At 44.6% G+C, this 21,927-nt stretch overlaps 1 protein-coding gene across 14 annotated transcripts in view; it reads left to right on the forward strand.

The window, feature by feature from the left end:
• Nucleotides 1-15,933, forward strand: part of LOC137535751 (VPS10 domain-containing receptor SorCS1-like) — a 1,470,659-nt gene extending 1,454,726 nt beyond the window's left edge. For 9 of the 14 annotated variants that reach the window (XM_068257627.1, XM_068257625.1, XM_068257626.1 and 6 more), the window contains one exon: nt 14,071-15,933. In XM_068257627.1, the coding sequence (XP_068113728.1) occupies nt 14,071-14,135 (65 nt within the window). In that variant the 3' untranslated portion in view covers nt 14,136-15,933. Of the gene's footprint in view, nt 1-5,538; nt 5,673-14,070 lie in introns of those variants that run through there. The other 5 variants (XM_068257620.1, XM_068257623.1, XM_068257621.1 and 2 more) reach the window with 4 other exon arrangements.
• The last annotated feature ends 5,994 nt before the right edge of the window (nt 15,934-21,927 follow it).

The raw sequence follows: 21,927 nt of genomic DNA on the forward strand, positions 1-21,927 counted from the left end.
GCCTGGTCCTGTTCATTAATATGCAGAGCAGGCAGTGGGTTATATACATAATCTGCTCCAATCCCTGGCATCTCCTTCACTTCCTGGTTAGTTATCAAGTGCCCTGCACTGCAGCCAGCCTATCACCATGCGGGGACTGAAGCCAAATGGTGATTGGCTGGCTGCATGCAGCGCACGACACTTGAAAACGGACCAGGAAGTGAAGGAGACACCAGCACCGGGAGCAGGTAATGTATATAACCTGCTGCCTGCTCTGCATATTAATGAACAGGACCACCTCCCGGGCCCCCTCCCAGCTCCAGTGGTGGCAGGCTCTATTGTTACACCACTGCACAAAGACCATCAAAACTCTGACCTTCCTCGATTCTATGTTAACCAATGGAAGATGAACTCCTTTTTTTTTAACGCAATGCAGCGTATTGCCTTTGTACAAAGCATATGAATTCCATGAGACGAGTGTAAGAGCTCGCAGGCTGCCCAAGACTGTCCCCCACAGTGTTAATTGGCTGGTTTTATGCTTGCTAAAATACCCTCTTATGTGAAGTATAGGCAGAGACCTTGCATTCCATTCTACAGTGGCTAATATACAGCTGCACGCTCCATATAATTAATATAGAGTGGCGCACAGTGCAGCAATTATCGCACCTGGGGTTGGAAGCGGCCGTAAACCAAGGAGGGGTAAGCGCACCATGCCAAACTCTGGAGAACCTTCTATATCTCTCTCCCCCTCTGTATCAGGCCAGTGCAGGAATAAAATACAGAACTACTGTATGTTAGCTTGAAATACAGCACACAGGACTCTAATACCACTTCCATAAAATGCTTGGCATTTCCTGTGCCCAGGAAGATTTAAGAAAGAATGCTGAAGCTACAGTTCCGCAAGGATAATTTGAAGGGCAAGTATAGAATTTTGCTGCTGCTTTATTTGATGTTGGAGAACCTGGATGCACCAATCCCATTGTACAATGTTGAGTCTATCATGTAAAATTGACATAACATATTGGATAGCCTGTCCTCTGACCAATCAGGTCCAGAAATATTGGTCATGAGATGCAAATTGTATACACCCTGGAACTAAGCCAATCAAATTAGGGCATCCGATTGACCCAATGTCAACGGCAAACAATTTGTTTTAAATCTACATGCAAGTCACAATTATTGGTATTGAACTGCAGGGCATTTTCTAAGCTATAGCACTCAAATAATAAAACAGGACAGAAATTATCCTTAAAGGAATACTATCGATGTATGCATTTATTTGTAAATGCTGTATGTTGTAGCGCACATTAGGACAAGTACTAGGAGCAATTTGATTCCTCACACAGCTGTTCCTCTCAGCTGTAAAATCCTCAGTCAGTTTTGGCATCAGTGTTGGATACAAATGTATCTAAATACTGGGTTCCCAGAGGGCTAGACCATGTCTCTGCAAAGGGGAGATGCTATGAACTCCTCAGTTTATAGTTTAATTATCACCTTGCTGAAAGAATCTTGTTGATATGGTGGTAAGGGGTTAAAGATTCTAGCAACGTGTGTTTATTATCTTTGCTTCTCTTGACTGATAAAGATACTAATAATGCTAATTGTAAACAGTGGGCTGCCCCTCTCAGCAGCTTGTAAAGTGGATGCAGCCTGGATGAATCACCTCAAGCAGGCAGCCAGTCTGAGTGAAAACACAGACTATTGTTATAGCTAGTTATATTCCAGCAATATTACAGCTCATTTAGTTACCTGTTACCACCTCAGATCAGCCTATTTCTCCTCATGTCTGCTGCATGCTGTGAGTGACACAGTGAAATATATTTGTGAGCTGTGTGACAGAGTAACCAAGCAGCTCAGGGTGACCCAAAATACTATGAGCTGTGTGAGAAATGAATTTTTAAGCAGGGATAGCAAGAGAGAGACCTGGGTGAATAAATAAAGTGCCCCTAGCACTAGTGGTAATGTGTACACTAATATTGAGTATAAAAAAAAAAAAAGTCGTTTCAATCGATAGTATTCCTTTAACTACTTCAGCCAGCGGGTATTTTTCACCTTATGGATGGCAGGAATTTTCACATTTCAGCGCACCTCCCTTTCATTCTCCAATAACTTTATCACTTCTTAGCAAAACAAAATGATCTATATCTTGTTTTTTTTTTTTTGCAACCACTTAGGCTTTCTTTGGGTGGTACATTATGCTAAGAATTATTTATTCTAGATGCATTTTTATGGGATTAATAAGAAAAAAAAGGGGGAAAAATAATTTCTCAGTTTTCGGCCATTATAGCTTTAAAATAAAACATAAAACTGTGGATGAAAGCCACACATTTTATTTGCCCATTTGTCCCAGCTATTGCAACGTTTAAATGATATCCCTACTCCCTAGTACAATGTATGATGACAATATTTTAATTGGATATAAAAGGTGCATTTTTTCAGTGTTACTTCAGAAGTGACGCAGGCAACTCCTTGATGCCTGCGATTATGGTGGCCTAGAAGGGAGATGAATGGAAACAAAGTTTCTATACATTAATCTAACGATCGGTGGTGGTAACGAGCGAGCAGGAGGGAGCGCAATGGCACCATTTAAGAATAATCACTGCTTTTGAACAAAAAAATTCTTGGCAGACATGCACGGATTGGCTCAGGGGACTTTTGTCCCACACAATCACGCGCACAGCCCCCCAAACTTCAGGGATGTGAGCCTCATGTGTTTGTGGCTGTAGCAGCACCTGCCACGGATGTGAGGTTCACGTCCCTGCGGCTAAAGTGGTGAAGTTAGGTTCACACTAGGCCTGATAACATTTTCCACAACAGACATCCAAGAGACGTGGACAAATCCTAGGTCATCTATAGGATCCACTTTAGATGTGTCCAGTTTGACCGTGCCTGTTGTCTCCATTGCAATAGCAGAACGTAAAGTCCCATCCTGCATACATTTTCCGAACTCCTCACACAAAATGGACATGGCATAGCATAATGATATTATGATGTCTCTGTTATGGCCCCAGGATTCCATAGAGGGACACAGCGGATCGCACATTCGATCTGCGGTGCCAGTCCACTTGTTGGTGTCGGCATAATTGTGAACCTAGCCTTGTTTATCTCTATTTCGCTGTACAGCTTGTACAGAGATTTTTATTATTATCAAGTTTTTAATTCTCAGAGAGATACTCAAAGATTTTGTGTATAAGCACACTGGTCTGAACACGGCCATGGTGGACGATAACCTTTAAGGCCCCTACTCAGGACCGGGTTTACATCACAGGAGCCTATAGGCACTGATGTCCTGACACCCTAGACTTTGCCCTCCATGAACCGACAAACCCTCAACAAACTGCAACAAAAGTGTGCTGCCTGGCCATGCTATCACTTTTCCCTTACTTCCCTAGCCCATCATAGGTAGCTACAGGTGCCACTTAATACTGAGGTTCCTCTAGCTACCTAATACTAAGTAGCTAGAGGGGCCCCTGACTAAAGGGATATCTGGTCAGTGGAGTGCTGAGAGCAGAGTGAGTAACCTCTCATTTACACTCATCAGGACTCTGCATAGGCAAAGAAGGAGGGAGTGAGGCGCTCGGGGTGGTTAGTGAGCCGCCTTTCCATCATCAGGTACCTGTAGGCATGAGCCTACAGTGCCTTTTGGTAAATCCGACCCTGCTTCTACTCACCAGATGAGGTCTGCTGAATCCCTGTCACCAAAGGATTGTTTACAAAACCCTGCTGGGCAACAGAGCACTGACAGAGCTGTACAGACACATCAGCATCTGGCTGGAGACGCAACTGTTGCTATGGAGGGGGGTTGGAGGGACGACGAGTGCGGTTTTCAGTGGACAAAGGAGTGGCAAGAACAATGCTGGGATCAGGCGTCGGCCATTTGTCAAGATCCTACATGCAGGATCTTTAGTGATCATCATGCAGCCGCGGTACACACGCCTGACTGATGCCCAATTCTTGGCCATGGCGGTCGTTTACATCCACCACAGCTGAGTAGCTTAGCTTAGTGTCATTTACATCTAGAATTACGTGAAAAGTTATATCGTGTAAAGTGTCCAATCTGAGCACAGCAGACATCTCTGTTGCCAACGCCGACAATGTAAGACAAGCAAAGATAAAATGAGACAAAGGAAGCTGTAGACCTCTTGCCCTGGTCAGACGCTCTCCTGCTCTTTGTGTGCTGTGTTATTTGTCCTGTCTGTGTGTTCCTTGTGTCTTCTACTTTCTGCTAAATCTGACTGCAAAAATAATGTTATAACCACCAGTGGGATTTAATAAAAAAAAGTGCTATGAATAATCAGGGTTTGCATATTCATAAAATATTTTTAGCACACGTTAATGTTATCATCAACATCACACTGCAGCTATCTCCATGCTTAAAGCAGTTCTAGAAAATCGTACCCTCCTCTCTTATTAAAGGGGAACTGAAGTAAGAGGTATATAGAGGCTGCCATATTTATTTCCTTTTAATCAACACCAGTTGCCTGACAGTCCTGCTGGTCTATTTCTCTGCAGTAGAATCTGAATAACACCAGAAACAAGCATGCAGCTAGTCTTGTCAGATCTGACTTTAAAGGGGAACTGAAGAGAGAGGTATATGGAGGCTGTCATGTTTATTTCCTTTTAGACAATACCAGTTGCCTGGCAGCCCTGCTGATCCTCTGCCTCTAATACTATTAGCCATAGCCCCTGAACAAGCATGCAGCAGATCAGGTGTTTCAGTGGTTCAGACTTATAAGTCTGATCTGACAAGACTAGCTGCATGCTTGTTTCTGGTTTTAATCAGATACTACGGCAGAGAAATAGACCAGCAGGGCTGCCAGGCAACTGGTATTGATTAAAAGGAAATAAACATGGCAGCCTCCATATACCTCTCTCTTCAGTTCCCCTTTAAAGTCTGAAACACCTGATCTGCTGCATGCTTGTTCAGGGGCTATGGCTTAGAGGCTATTAGAGGCAGAGGCTCAGCAGGGCTGCCAGGCAACTGGTATTGCTTAAAAGGAAATAAACATGGCAGCCTCCATATACCTCTCTCTTCAGTTGTCCTTTAAATCACTTTGGCTGGGAACACACTAGGCAGTGCAGGAAACGTTGCATTTTGCTGCACATGCATTTGTGGGGTTTTAGTGCTTTTTATGTGCGTTTGCGTTTTTCCTACACATGCATTTTTCTTGCATTTGTATTTTAATGCATTTGAAGTTTGCATATATAAATCGCATGCGCGCTTTGCATGTTTTTTATGCAAATCACTAGGAAGTCAACAGGAAGCTGAAATACATTTGCAAACTTCTTAAAAACGCGACGCAATACCTCTGCATCACCACTGACTTTCATTATGTGCGCTTTTGATAAATATGCAACAAAAACAGTGTTTTTTAAAAATGCACATTGCAGAACACAGGCATATGCGTTTTTTTATGCGGCCCATTGACTTGCATTATGTGCTTTTTCCGCAGCGCTTGCGTTTCTGCCTAGTGTGTTCTCAGCCTTTAAAAGACAAAACTTGTAGATGGCCAAAATATAGAGTTGTGATCCTCATTGTAAAATGCTTCACTCTCCTAGCAGCAGAGCGCAAGCGCAGTGGCGATCGACTTGCAAGTTGGCAGAATCGAAACTGAGCTGCAGCGGGGGACCGGAGGATGGTTCTGCGACAGCGCGGGCACAAGGCGGCTGCAGGGGGCTGGCAGAGGCCCCAGGTAAGTGAAAATATTTTTCTTTTTTAAAGTTATTTCAGGTTCCCTTTACTTTTTTTCCTGGATTGGTCATTTAAGCTTTTTAAGATTAACCAGTTAAACAGTTAAATTCTGACAGAACTGACAGGTTTTGGACTAGTCCATCTCCTCATGCGGGATTCTCAGGGTTTTCTTTGTTTTCAAAAGCTTTTCCTGAATGGCAGTTTAACTGTCAAAATAATAAGATGACAGCCAGCCTCTCTAATTACTTGCACACCATTTTGGCAGTTAAGGATTCTATGGAATCAATTCTATCGATCGATCGATTTGCGGCCGATTTAGATTAATTTCGATCGATTTGATCTGACAGGATGGAAAATCTAGGCAGCAGATCGATGGTCCATAGAGTTGCATTGGATCTAATGGACCAATAATGCATTTAGATAGATTTCCAATAGATTTTATTTTGAAATCTATTGGAAACCTGTTCCTAGTGTGTGGCACACATCAGATAGATTCCTGTCAGATTCAAATGAACAGGCATCTGCCAGAAATCTATCTGATGGTCGAATCTGCTGCAAATCTATAAGTGTATGGCCACCTTTAGAGTGTCTTTTTCACCAAGACTTGGCAACTGCTCCAGAAAAATGCTTTTGACAACAAAGGAAACCCCGAGAAGCCCCCATGAGGAGGTGGACTAGTCCAAAACCCGTTGGTTCTGTCAGATTTTAACTGCTTACTTTTTTTCGCTGGATCGGTCCTTTAAAATACTCACCTCTTGATCCGGTGTCATCAGTAAACTGGTAAGCTTCACCCGTCTTGGTGTGCAAGTCAGTTTAGCTGCTTTGGAATCACTGCTCCATGTGACAAATACTTACCAGCTATGCTGCCGGTAAAGGTGTGGACCAAGTCATTTAGCTTAAAGCGCACCTGAACTCAGAACCTCCTCTCTGCTCTAAAAGTTACACAACAGCATAATAACCTTTACAGAAAAACATTTCTTTGGTACAGCTGATACAAATCCTAAAATAAATCTGCAGTGTGTCTTACTTCCTGCTTCCATGGAAGCAGAGATATTGTTAACATCCTGTGCTTTCAAGTTAGCTTATTTGCCATCTCTGCCATGGCAATCAGGTGACACAGGACAGAGATCAAATTACAACTTGTGATTAGACACAAATGAGGGGGAATAACACAGGATAAACTCTAAACACATACAGGGAGCATTTCTTTCCGGTTTCCCTCTAACCTGTGCAAGACTTCAGGCCCATTTTAATGCATTCTTTTGTATTGGGCATTAGGGTGGAGATGCTCTGTGTAAGGAATGCACACTGAGGGCTCAAACCCACCAGAGCAGGGGTAGGGAAGCTATGGCTCGGGAGCCAGATGTGACTCTTTTGATGGCTACATCTGGCTCACAGACAAATCAGTGGGGGTTGATTCACTAAGCTACACTGCTCAAGCAGCGCAAGTAACATTTTCACTGCTGTAGCATGCACTAACTTACTCGCACTCCTCTTAAAACTGCTGCTCCAATTGTCCCACTCTGGACCCTGTCAGGTCCAGTGACTTTGTAGGACAAAATCCTAGGCACTTTGATTGGCCCATTAGGCTGTCTGTCACTTAACAGGCAGCCTATTGGGCCAAAGTGCGGGGATCTTGTCCTACAAAGTGAATCAACCCCCAAGTCAGCTAGCTAATTGTACAAGCGGTTAGTCGGTATTTCTCCTGTTTGGCTCTTGGGGAAATTGTTGATGTTGCTGAACCCCAAGAGAAGCTGAAGATGTGTCTGACACTTCCGCTGCCCTGTGGATCAACTGTATACACATCACCATGGCAACAGGGTCGTAAGCCCTCTGCTGCGCATGCACACTGTCCCAGTTTGAAACATATTGTACGTCTCTCAGGGAAATAAATTTTAAAATATGTGGCGTTTATGGCTCTGTCGGCCAAAAAGGTTCCTGACCCCTGCACTAGAGCGATTTTTTAGGAGCGTTTAGGGAAATGGCTAGCGTTTTGAATCGATCACTAAACGCTCAGCTATTGTTAATGGGTGGGCCAAATTCCACTGGAGCGATTGCGATTACCAAAATCGCAAACGCAGAACATGCAGCATTTTTAGCGTTAGCGTTTCTGCAATTTAAAGTATATAAACGCTGGCATAATCGCTCGTCAAAACCTACAAAGAGTGATTTTGCTAGCGTTTTTACATTACTGCACACTGTCAAAAAAATTTAAATTAATTGAAAGGACCAATCAGAATAAAAACCGCTAATCGCTAGACAACCGCTGGCAAAATTGACACTTTTTATAAAAATGCTACCAAAATCGCCAGCAATCGCTCATGAAATCACTTACAAACCGCTCATTAAAAATGCTAGCAATTGCGTTTTGTAGTGGGTTCCAGGCCTACAGAGGGTTTCCTACCTTTCATTTGACTGTACCCTATGATGCAGTGTCCACATTTGAAGTCTGTAGAGCACAACGCTGTGGGTTTTGGCTTAGGAGGAGGCTTAGCTACAAGCATGGTTTTTAGCCAGAGCAGGAAGTATTGAGCATCTGACACTGAAGACAGCAAGGTTTTAGTGAAAGGGTGAATCAGTGGACACCAGAAACCTTAAGGACAACTGTAACAAGAGGGATATGGAGGCTGCCATATTTATTTCCTTGTAAGCAATACCAGTTGCCTGGCAGCCTCTGCCTCTAATAAGCCTCCATATTCTTCACACTTCAGGTGTCCTTTAAAGGGTTATTTCAGTTTGGTAAAATAACAGTCTGTAGAATAGAACACAGATCATAATGACAAGCCATTTTGTAAGCAACAGCCAGTAATTATTTTCTTTCCGCATCAGTCTGCAGTTACTATAGGATTTAGGGAACTTGTTGGAAACCATGGCAACTGTGTACAACTTGGTGAAAAAGACACTCTAAGGCCTGGAACCCACTGAAATCAGCAAACGCAAACGCTAGCGTTTTGTCTGAGCGGTTTGCAAGCGGATTCATGCGCGTTTTTGGTTGTGTTTTGCAACATTGTATTTTTTTGCCCAGCGGGTGCCTAGCGTTTTGCGTTTTTATCCTGATTGGTCCTGTGAATTATTTTTCATTTTGTTACAGTGTGCTGAACCGCAAAACGCTAGCAAAACCGCTCAGTTTAGGTTTTGCTGAGCGTTTCCGCTAGCGGTTCAATACTTTACATTGAAGCGCTAACGCTCCCAAAATGCTGCAGGTCCTGCGTTTGCGTTTCTGGGAAACGCAAACGCTCCTGTGGAAGTTGCCCCATCCATTAACATTAGCCCAGCATTTTGTCAAACTGCTAGCGTATCGCAGTGCTGCCAAAACGCTGCCAAAAGCGCTCCTGTGGGTTCCAGCCCTAAAGGTGGCCATACACTTATAGATTTTTTTAGCAGATTCGACCATGAGATAGATTTCTGGCAGATGCCTGTCAAGTCCAATCCGACAGGAATCTATCTGATGTGTGCCACACACTAGGAACAGATTTTCAATAGATTTCAGAATTCAATCTATTGGAAAATCGATCTAAATGCATTATTGGACCATTAGATCCAATGCAACTCTATGGGCCATCGATCTGCTGCCAGCAGCAGATCAAGCTAGATTTTCCATACTGTCAGATGGATCAAATTCAATCGAAATTGGCCGCAAATCGATCGTATGGGGAATTCTATAGAATCGACCAGTGTAGGGGCCCCTTAGATTTTCCCTTCACTCTGTCTGAAGGTGGCCACTAATGATACAATTTGCCAAACGATTGATTATTAACGATTCTTCATATGATCGTAAATGATCGTTTGGGACCACTAATGAATAAAAAGTCTCCTAACCAATCTGATCAATTTGGTTAGCAATTGTTTGTCCATTAGTGGTCCCAAACATAATTTCCGATCATTCAGACAAAGAATCGTTCATAAAAAGTTGGTAAATTGTATTCCAGTACAAGAGAAGCCGATACACAGGATAACCAACAAGCATAAGTGGGCAACTCACCAAACTGTAGTTGTATCATCGTAAAGTGAAGCAAAAGCGGTGGTACACATCCAGCTAAAAAAACAAAATCACTTTTATTTCTTCAATTTAAAATAAAAAAATAACATCCACAAGACATTATTTTCCAATAAAATGGAGAGAGGTACAGGCAGCCAGAGGTCTACAGCTGTTTCGTGCCGTATACAGTGTGGCGCATCATCAGGAGAACCTGCCCAGAGCCCTGTCTCCCCTTGAATAAGATCTTACCCATGGAGGCGGATAGCCCACGCTGGAACATTCCCGGCCACTCCGTCCTCTGGGACGCGCGCCGGGCATGTAGACAAACACTTCCTGTATTGTGGAACGCACTTCCGGGTGAAACTGCATCATCTCCTGGTCTTGCGTCCATTGCGACCATTAGGTCGCATAGACACCACGTTTTATGCGTCAATAGATACATAATGGCGCATCATGCGGAGAAAACGTTGCATAGCTGTGCATAGTAAAAAGGTGACCGAAGTGTCACAAAAGGCGCATCCAGCTGATAATGCGCCACACTGTATACGGCACGAAACAGCTGTAGACCTCTGGCTCCCTGTACCTCTCTCCATTTAATTGGAAGATAATGGCCACAATTCACTAAGATCATGCTGGAAATAAGGCAAATGAAAACTTACCTCCACACAAGAGAGAGTTATCTTATCTCTTCATTCCTTAAGTTACCTCCTCTGTAGTTATTTTACCTCCTCTGTAGTTATTTTCACACGCAGTTAATAAACAGCCTGTCTAACTCTGGAGTTATTTTAAGGATTGAAGAGTTCACTTAAAGGGATACTGTAGGGGGGGGTCGGGGGAAAACGAGCTGAACTTACCCGGGGCTTCTAATGGTCCCCCGCAGACATCCTTTGCACGTGCAGCCACTCACCGATGCTCTGGCCCCGCCTCCGGTTCACTTCTGGAATTTCTGACTTTAAAGTCAGAAAACCACTGCGCCTGCGTTGCCGTGTCCTCGCTCCCGCTGATGTCACCAGGAGTGTACTGCGCAGACACAGACCATACTGGGCCTGCGCATTACGCTCCTGGTGCCATCAGCGGGATCGAGGACACGGCAACGCAGGCGGAGTGGTTTTCTGACTTTAAAGTCAGAAATTCCAGAAGTGAACCGGAGGCAGGGCCGGAGCATCGGGGAATGGCTGCACGGGCACAGGATGTCTGCGGGGGACCATTAGAAGCCCCGGGTAAGTTCAGCTCATTTTCCCCCCTGACCCCCCTACAGTATCCCTTTAAAGACAGAAGAGTTAACTTTAGGTGTGCCTGAGGTAAAAGGTTTCCTGAATAAGACATGCCTTATCACCATGGTGATAACTCTAGAAACGTTATTAAAGACAGGAGATAAGCTTAGTGAATTGAGGCCAATGTCTTGTGGATGTTATTTTTAATTGAAGAAATAAAAGGGATTGGTAAATTGTATTGTTAGTGGCCACCTTAAGGCTGCTACATGCGCTAGAATGTTCTTGGATGAGGGCGGATTGGGGCAGACTCTTTACTGAGAATCTGGCATTAGTTCACAATTTTTCAGCCTTTCTTAACCTCTTTACCTTGGAGGAACACTAAAAAATAACTTTTGCATCACAAGGAACCCTTGCAAACAATGTTTTGATCTGGAGGAACCCCTGCATTTATTTTGGAGGGGGCATGGTCTTTAAAAGTAGGCGTGGCAGTTTATTTCACTATCCCCTATTACACTGCCACTTATTATACTGTCTCCTTATCCTAATAATTTTTATTAATGTGCTCATTATTATTCTGACCCCCAATTTAGAACTTCTTTTTAAAGTACCCCCTATTATAATGTGCTCTGTCATACTTCCCCCACAATGGGGTAAAATGCTAAGGAACCCTGCAGAGTAATCAGGGAACCCTGGTTGAGAAAGCCTGGTTCAAATTCTAGAGATCCGTAGAGTAGGGACAGTCAATCAGATGCAATTGATGAAGCATTATGCAAATGTATGCAGCCTGAAAATTAATCATTCAAGTCCCGGCGAGGTGATATTTTATTGGTCCATTTCAAGCTGCTAAAATGTGCATAATGTTGCAGCAACTTGAAATTATTTGCATCTCATTGACCATTATTACTGCTGAGTTCACTTCATAATGCTGCATGTCAGATCTTTAAGTGACAATTGTCATCAGAGTCAATTATTTCCCTCCATGCTGCTCCGTCGGGCATCACCCTCCGGCCTCTAAAGATAGACTCGGACCAGTCCAATGCATCAACTGCTGATCCTGATTGGTCCAATTCTAGGCAGAATAAATTTGCAGTAAATTAGCATTTATTAGTTTTACATTCATTATCTCTAAGTAATCCCCCTATTTTGACCACGAATTGGAATGGTCCATGAGATGCAAAGGTGCTGAGGGGGAATTTGATTGGTCCATCTTCAACCTGCATAAATTTGCATAGACTCAGGACTGTTTGCATTCTATTGACAATATATACCGTAGTAATAAAGCCAATTATTTAGGATTATACTGGACAATTTCTGGACCTATTTTGAACTGAATTAAGGGCTTCATCATTGCTGGATAACACTTGCTTAAAAACCATACTTGTTCGGGATGTTTTTTAAGCTCCTCTTAAGTGCAGGAAACCAATCCTATGTTAAAAATAAGATCCGCTTCCACTTGTTAAAAAACACGGATCCGCTTGCTGTGGAACTCTACACGGAACACATCTAGAGTCCCAACTTGGCACATTTTCCCGGACTAGATGGGAGGTGTCCAATGAAAGCCTATGAGAACGGACACTGTCCATTCTCACTAGTCTAGTCGCCGCATCCGCGTCGCCAGTTTTGATCACCGCCATAACGTAGTACTCATGTGTCCCACAGCCCGGCGGCCGGTATTAGCATGGGGATTTCCACTGGGCTGCAAAAGACCAATGGGAATCCTCAGCAACAGGGAGAACTCTCATTGGTTCATGTTGGACCAATGAAAATTCTCCCTGTTGCTAGGAAGAATAAGCCTGATGCATCCATGCTGAATAGATGGACCTAACAGTGGCGGCGGGACAGGTGAGCGGCAATGCGTATGGGCTGTGTGATTGACACAGGAGCGGACAGGTGAAATTGTTGCATGCGGATGCAAAACAGATGAAACGCACCTGCCTCGTGCATTCGCTTACCATTTCCATTCTGCATCCGCACAAGCGTGAACTGGCCCTAACCAAGCTCTTCAACGATTATAGTGAACTGCTTTCTCATCTATTGGGGACAGACACGAGCATAAATACCGGACAGGAATTCTAAACATTCTTCAAGTTTTGTAAAACTACAAAAAAAAAAAAAAAAAAAAAAAAAAAAAAGCACCCAAAAAAGGACTAAGCATAAAAAAAAAGGGTACTTATCCGTTAGCCGGGCGCATCCGGCAGGTGGCGCTAATTACTATTCCCCCTCCAGGCCGACATGGATAGTAGGGAAAGATGTAACTCTGGTGGAGTTTTGTCGCCACCTAGAGGATGCGCCCGGCTAACGGATAAGTACCAAAAAAAGTGTTTAAATTAGTTGAATTTGTATTTTTTTTTTTTTAAGGATACCACAACCGAAGGGTTGATTGCATCACTGTGTTGGTAGTAAGCAGCACATACCTCCTGTCCCTCCAGCCCCCCTCCGTCTTATGCCATTCTCACTCTATCCCTCCCGGTGTTGTGCGACTTGCTTGAACTTTGCCCCGGACATACTGCGCCCTGTGCGCACACTATGTCCTTCCCCCTTCACTTCTGGCCGGCGCATAATGCGAGGCTCAGAAGCACGCTGTCCCCTCTGTGCTGCGTGTGCGCTCCATTGCCGCTCGGTGTAATGGAGCGCACACGCAGCACAGACAGGACAGCGTGCTTCTGAGCCTCGCATTGTGCGCCGGCCAGAAGTGAAGGGGGAAGGACATACTGTGCGCACAGGGCGCAGTATGTCCGGGGCAAAGTTCAAGCAAGTCGCACAACATCGGGAGGGATTGAGTGAGAACGGCATAAGACGGAGGGGGGCTGGAGGGACAGGAGGTATGTGCTGCTTACTACCAACACAGTGATGCAATCAATTTTACCACAACCCTTCGGTTGTGGTATCCTTTAAGGTGTATAAAAACGGGTATACATTCCACTAGTTCAAGGTGTAAAAAAAGAAAACAAACATTCCAATAACTTACACTTTTGCCAAAAATATAAACTATAAACAAAATGTAAACAAACATACAAATCGCTGTAGTCGATTATAGACAAAACAAACTAACAGTAGCGGATAAATCTCATTTTGCTGAGCAGAGCACATGATTTGCATAGATTTGCCGCTCCTTGACATTTTATTAAATCCCACTGCACATGCTCAGCGTAGTGTGACGCTCTGCGACACGCCCGGGTTTAATGCACTGTTTTAATTTCTCCTAGGAAGTATTTCCACGGTTGCTGAAAATCCAAGCACAAACGAAAACCCAACCTATGTAAATGTTTGAAGGCTAAAAAAAAAAAAATGTATAAAAACCGCCCAACCGCATTTGGACTGTACGCCGTGGTGGATCAATTCCGAGGTTTTTAAGCTTTAAGCCTGAAAGAAGAAGACGAAGAGGAGGAAGCGTCGCTCTGTGTAAAGGCCCCACATTTTCTGGGGCTCTCCTACCTTCTTTTAAACTCAATCGTGTTTGTAAATGATTCAATTGAAAATTGACATATGCCAGAAATTTGCATGCTTTAACCCTTTCATGAACCGAGAGGCTTTGCAACGTGTTGCTTGTCCTTTGTAGCTCAGAATGGGTTAATTTTTTTACTTTTCTTTTTAGTTACTATAGGTTAAACTTCACAATAGTTTATTGAGGTCTGTAAATAAATGGAGTTTTAAGGGGAACTATCAGTATTCTATTTTTCAGGACAATGTACTATAGTCTAATTTACACTGTGCAACAGGGATCTAATGCTGGGAATACACGGTTCGTTTTTGCCTTCGTTTAAACCTTCGATTCGTTCGGTAAACGAATCGAGTGTTGAAAACGTATGTGAAAATAGTCATAATCTCATTATAGTTTTGATTAATAGACCCCAAAAACGAACGACTAGTGATCGAACATGTTTGATATTATCTCTCTTTATCCATCTAATCGAGCCATTGGTAGGCTTGATGGCTGTTCAGATCGATTATATATTCGTTTATGCTAGTCCGTCCCTGTAAAAAGGGATTTTCGTTTCGTTTCTTTGCAGCCTTCGATCATTGGAAAAACGAAACCATCAGAATCGGAAAAAAAAACGAACCCGTGGGTGGTGATATTAACCGTATGACTGATTATTTCGGGATCGAAAAGGACAAAAGGCACAATCGAAACGAAGGTTTAAACGAAGGCAAAAACGAACCGTGTATTCCCAGCATAAGATACAATCAAGACAACCCACGAGTCATTCCAATCGTCTGTGTACACAAGAATGCAGCTGGATTAGGCTCACTGCTGTGGTCACATGGATCAAGAAAATATATGAAATTCAAGGAAATCTTTGATTAAAGGACATCTGAAGTGAAAAGAATATGGAGGCTGCCATATTTATTTCCTCTTAAATAATACCAGTTGCCTGGCAGCCCTGCTAGTCCATTTGGCTGCAGTAGTTTCTGAATAACACCAGAAACAGGCATGCAGCTAATCTTGTCAGATCTGACAATAATGTCAGAAACTTCTGATCTGCTGCATGCTTGTTCAGGGTCTATGGCTAAAAGTATTAGAGGCAGAGGATCAGCAGGATAGCCAGGCAACTGGTATTGCATATAAGGAAGTAAATAGGACAACTTTCATATACCTCTTACTTTGGTTGTCCTTTAGTGGTGCCCATCAGTGGTGCACATTTAATGAACGGTCCTATTTTCGATAAGATCATTCAGATTGAAACAAAAAATCGTATTTAAAGAGGCACTGTAGTGACAAAGTAGAATGCAGTAAATTATTTAGGATACACACTGATGAAAATGCTCCTGGTTTCTGCATCGGACACAGTAATGTACATATTGCTGTATATTGTATGTAACTCCCCACCCTCCCAGTGATGCTTAGCCTAGGCTGATTAGCTAGGCAGGATTCTCTCCCCCAAGTATTCTGGGAGACCAGGCACATTTTATACTGGATTCAGAACTCTCAGCAACCAAACATTACACATTATGCAGATTTTACAATGGGCAAACACAGTCTACATTTATAAATTAATACTGTAAAGAAAATAGTAAGCAATTGTAATCTTTATAGTATTTTCACTACAGTTCCTCTAACTCATCTGCAGCACTATGGGCTCGTTTCCACTAGTGCGGCGTGCGTCTCGTAGACGCACGCCGGCACTGAGCGGGTGGGCGGGATCGCAGGCGATTCCCATCAGCCGTGCCATGCACGGCTATGGGAATCGCAGCCTCCGCCGCGAATTCTGTGGGGGTTTCCGGCCGAATCGCTACTGCAAGCGATTCGGCCGGCGGCGCCGTTGTCCCCTATGGCAGAGTTTCCCCGCGCGATTTGCCTGCGGGGAAACTCTGCGGATTCGCGGCCGTTTCCGCGAGAGTGGAAACGGGCCCTATAGCTTAAAAAGTAAGCCTTTAAAATCTAATAGAACAGACAGGTTTTGAACTAGTCCCATCTCCTCATTGGGGATTCTCAGGGTTTTCTCAGTAGCTAATAACTGGCAGTTGCCAAATCTAACTGCCTAAGTAGTAGCATGCTAGCCAGCCTCCCTACTCGCTTACACACTATTTTGGCAACTGCCTTTCAGAAAATGCTTTTGAAAACAAAGAAAACCTTGAGAATCCCCCATAAGGAGATGGACTAGTCCAAAACCTGATTTTAACTGCCTACTTTTTTTTTGCTGCAATGGTCCTTTAAAGAAACCAGTTATGATCACATCTCTTATGCTGATCGACCATTTCTTTAAATAAATAGTATGTGATTGTTCAGGACTGCTTGGACCCCACTTTTGTTTTTTGTTTTTATATAATATGATCTGAACAGTATGAGTGAATCTACCTGCACAATCATTCACTAAAAATGGTGCCATTTATACGCACCTTTAAAATGTTAGGGCCCATTCACACTGGCAAACGCAAACGCTAGCGATTAAAACGCAAAAAGCACTGTAAACGTATGCGATTTTTGACCAATTGCAATTAGCACTTTTTTAGCATTATAATCACGATTGCTCTAAAATCATGGAAAAATGCTACATGTAGTGCGTTTTGTGATCTCCGCTATTTGTGAATTGCCGGCGATCACTGCAGTAAGATCACTGCCATATAGTTAATATTGCGCAAGCGCTTTAACCGCTTGCTGGCAGCCCCGGGGACCGCTCAACGCCAATTGGCGTGAAGTCCTGGGACGGGGTTTTGCAGGAGATCGCACGCGCTATTGTGCACACATCTCCGCTTGAATGATGGAGCTCCGGTTCGTTCAGTCTCCCTGCGGCGACCGCAAAACCGACGTCTATTTACAATGTACAGATCTAAGGCAGCGCTGTACTGGGGGCAGCCGTGTCACTCGCCTGTCCCCTACAGAACATCAGGAGCAATCGGCTGTCATAGGCTGATGCCTATGACAGCCGATCGCGGTGATTGGCTGATGGGGGACGGAGAGAGAGAGAGAATTTAAAAAAAGTACATTTATAAAAAAAATAAAAAAAATTCCTGCAATGATCAGAGCCCACCAACAGAAAGCTCTGTTGACGGGCAGAAATAAGGGGGGGGGAGGGGGGGTTGTGCTAGCCTACAGTCCTCAAGTGGTTAAAAAGCGCTAGTGATCACTGGCGATTCAGTGATTAGCGGTAATCCCCCAGTGTGAATGGGCCCATAGTGTGTTACTATAATAAAGCTACGATCACTCATACAATATGCTTGCATTACTGATTTTAGCTAAAAATTTTAAGATTCTGACACGTCATCACCAGTATGTACTGTACAATCTGTTACTCTGTGCCTATACTGCTAGTAAACTAGCTACAGTGTGTGCTGATCTCTGCTTGATAATGTGCTTTTGAAATGTTGCCACTGCTTCTCTCTTGTTGTAATCTGTCTTTCTGCACTCCTTATCATAGTTTTATCATCATTTACCAAACACTGAGCATCGATGGAGAGTGAACTAACTAGGAGCCAATTTTATTCCCATTATTAGGAGTGGAAATTGTATACCTTAAGCAGTGTTCCCCAACCCTGTCCTCAAGGCCCACCAACAGTGCATGTTTTGTAGCTATCCACAGAGGTAGGTAATCAGCTCAGCTAAGACACTAATTACCTCACCTGTGAGTGTTTGTGGTTTTCTGTAAAACATGTACTGTTGGTGGGCCTTGAGGACAGGGTTGGGGAATTGTGCCTTAAATGAATCATCAGCAAAATAGTGCTTATATACTTACCTGGAGCTTTCTCCAGCCCCTTGCAGCTGACATGTCCCATGCCGCAGCACCGCTCGCAGCCGTCGGCCCGGGGTCCCCGCCGATGCAGAGGCTGACCTCGAGATCATCCTTACTGTGCCTGTGCAAGCGCTGCTTGTAAATCAAGTCCGCGTTGTCCGCCTGCGCAATACACTGCGGACAACAGGCGCAGCAGAGGAGGTTGGCCTCTGCACCAGCGGGGACACGGGCCTGGCGGCTGCGAGTGGAGCTCAGCCGTGGGACATGTCGGCTGCAAGGGGCTGGATGAAGCCCTGGGTAAGTAGGTAAGGAGGCAGCACTATTTTAATGATGACTCCTTTAAAACAGAACTAATGCAAGTAAATGAAATTATTAATCATAGCCTTGAAACAGTCATGGTGTAGCAGCCCTACAGGAATAAGTCTTTAATAATACCTAAGTTCTTTCCTACGACATATGCATGATTGTAATGACATCACCAGAGGCAAACTATTCCCTGCAGCCAGCACTGCCAAAGGGAACACACAGGGCTAGGTGGACAGTCACCCATGCCATTTCCCATTCCCAGGAGTTAAACTTCAATCTGATCAAAAGAAGGCACGGCAGGGACACAGATAGGCGCGGGGTGAAAGGAGAAGGCACGGCAGGGACACAGATAGGCGCGGGGTGAAAGGAGAAGGCACGGCAGGGACACAGATAGGCGCGGGGTGAAAGGAGAAGGCACGGCAGGGACACAGATAGGCGGGGGGTGAAAGGAGAAGGCACGACAGGGACACAAATAGGCGCGGGGTGAAAGGAGAAGGCACGGCAGGGACACAAATAGGTGCAGGGTGAAAGGATAAGAAGAACAGCAGGATCATAGATAGGCGCAGGGTGAAAGGAGAAGGCTCGGCAGGGACACGGATAGGAGCAGGGTAAAAAGAGAAGGCACGGCAGAGACACAGATAAGCGAAGGGTGAAAGGCGAAGGCTCGGCAGGTGCAGGGTGAAAGGAGAAGGCTCAGCAGAATCACAGATAGGCGCAGGGTGAAAGGAGAAGGCTCAGCAGGATCACAGATAGGCGCAGGGTGAAAGGAGAAGGCTCAGCAGGATCACAGATAGGCGCAGGGTGAAAGGAGAAGGCTCAGCAGGATCACAGATAGGCGCAGGGTGAAAGGAGATGGCTCAGCAGGATCACAGATAGGCGCAGGGTGAAAGGAGAAGGCTCAGCAGGATCACAGATAGGCGCAGGGTGAAAGGAGATGGCTCAGCAGGATCACAGATAGGCGCAGGGTGAAAGGAGATGGCTCAGCAGGATCACAGATAGGCGCAGGGTGAAAGGAGAAGGCTCAGCAGGATCACAGATAGGCGCAGGGTGAAAGGAGATGGCTCAGCAGGATCACAGATAGGCGCAGGGTGAAAGGAGATGGCTCAGCAGGATCACAGATAGGCGCAGGGTGAAAGGAGAAGGCTCGTCGGGGACACAGATAGGCGCAGGGTGAAAGAAGGCTCGTCAGGGACACAGATAGGCGCAGGGTGAAAGGAGAAGGCTCGTCGGGGACACAGATAGGCGCAGGGTGAAAGGAGAAGGCTCGGCAGGTGCAGGGTGAAAGGAGAAGGCTCGGCAGGATCACAGATAGGCGCAGGGTGAAAGGAGAAGGCTCGTCGGGGACACAGATAGGCGCAGGGTGAAAGGAGAAGGCTCGTCGGGGACACAGATAGGCGCAGGGTGAAAGGAGAAGGCTCGTCGGGGACACAGATAGGCGCAGGGTGAAAGGAGAAGGCTCGGACGGCAGGGATGCTGGTTTGGAGCTTTACAGGTGTCAACAAGACAGGCCAATAAAGTTTTCATGATTAGTAACCAACTCTGCAACCTCAATTCGAACCAGTATTTGCATCCATTGATCTGGGACTCTGAATTTTGTCAAGCATGTTGATTTTCTTGCTAATTAAAAAAAAATAAAATCACACGTGATAAAAACACAACATGTTGGCCCAACAACCTTTCTCAAGTGCTAGTGCCCATCACATCCCACACATATATACATGTAAACACATCACAAAGGGGCGGAAACAAATCGTTAAAGAAAGCCCGAGGTAAGCACATAAAATAAAAAATAAAAAACAACTATGCTACCTGATCCAGGGGCTGAGTGGATCAGGTAGCCGCCATCCCCGCCGCTCTGTTGGCCTGCTAGAGTTCACTTTTGCACAACGCTGAAAGGAACTCTATGGACGTATGTCTTTTTTCAACCCAAATAACAATGTAACTATGTAACTTATTCTCTCTCAGCCTGCAGGGAGCGGCAGGGGCCGTGGCCAGGGAGACACAGCTACCCAATGGCATGCAGGAACGCCCCCCAGTGGGCGATTTTACCTGGGTATCCCTCTCCTCCTATTACTCTCCAAGATAGTGAAATCATTATCGCTAATTTTGGAGGGTTATAGGGCAACAGTGGGAAGGCAGAGAGTGGCATAGGGGGGGTGCAGAGGCATGTCATGAGGCAGGGAACATGCCTCTGCGTCCCATCCCCCCCCCCCCCCCCCCGCCTCAGGTTCTCTTTAAGCAATATGACCATACCAATTGTAAAGCTGTAGTATGTTCTCAGTTACATTTAAAGATACAGCTACTCCAAATAACATTTTAGAATAAAATATGAATTGACCCATTGGGTACCAAGGAATTTAGTCTATTGATCCACTTCCTTCTCTCTTCATAGTAGGCAAATATAGGGCGGGTTCAGCGGAGCGCTCGTTAAGGCTGGAGCCTTCCTCACCTCAGCCCTGGCCTCCACCTCGTAACCCTCATTCATGACATGATGGAACATTATGATGTAATGACTAGACATGGAACCTTGTTCTTCTCATTCTACCCTCAGCAGGAGATGCTTATTGACCAGAGTCCACAGAACTGGGACAGAACCTGCATTTGGTGACATCACAGACTTGATTTAAAGGATACCACAACTGACATGTGGCATAATGAGATAGACATGGGTATGTACAGTGCCTAGCACACAAATAACTATGCTGTGTTCCTTTTTTTCTTTCTCTGCCTGAAATAGGTAAATATCAGGTATGTAAGTGGCTGACTCAGTCCTGACTCGGACAGGAAGTGACTACAGTGTGACCCTCACTGATAAGAAATTCTCCCTTTTTTATCTCTTTCTTGCTCTCAGAAGCCATTTTCTGCTAGGAAAGTGTTTTATAGTTGGAATTTCTTATCAGTGAAGGTCACACTGTAGTCACTTCCTGTCTGAGTCAGGACTGAGTCAGCCACTTACATACCTGATATTTACCTCTTTCAGGCAGAGAAAGAAAAAAAGGAACACAGCATAGTTATTTGTGTGCTAGGCACTGTACATACCCATGTCTATCTGATTATGCCACATGTCAGTTGTGGTATCCTATAATTCCAGTTCGGCCTATCTGGACGAGCTTCCTCGTCCAGATAGGCACTGGTGCTGCCGCCGGCTCGTGCGCGCGATCGGGCGCGCCCCCGCGCGCGCTCCCGCTGCCCGCCGCTAGCCCCCCGATCAGTGAATGGGAATATAATTCCCATTCACCGATCTAACTTCCCCGCAGAAATACCGACGCTTTCTCTCCAGAGAGCGCGGTATTTCTGCCCCCAGGAAACAACTCCTCAGCATTTTAGTTCCTAGATGCGAGCTGGTTCGCATCTAGGACTTTTTTCACTGTGGCCAAATAGTAAACTGCACCCACATACATTTTTGATAAAAAAAAAACATTATTTTACATTTAAAATTAGCAGTTTCCCTCCCACACCAAAAATTACCCACATACACTTTTTTTATTTAAAAAAAAAAACAAAAAAATTAAAAAAAAAAAAAAAAAACATAAATAGTTACCCAAGGGTCTGAACTTTTTAAATATGCATGTCAAGAGAATATGTTAT

Source organism: Hyperolius riggenbachi, chromosome 10 (genome assembly GCF_040937935.1).
Source record: "Hyperolius riggenbachi isolate aHypRig1 chromosome 10, aHypRig1.pri, whole genome shotgun sequence".
Taxonomy (NCBI): Eukaryota; Metazoa; Chordata; class Amphibia; order Anura; family Hyperoliidae; genus Hyperolius; species Hyperolius riggenbachi.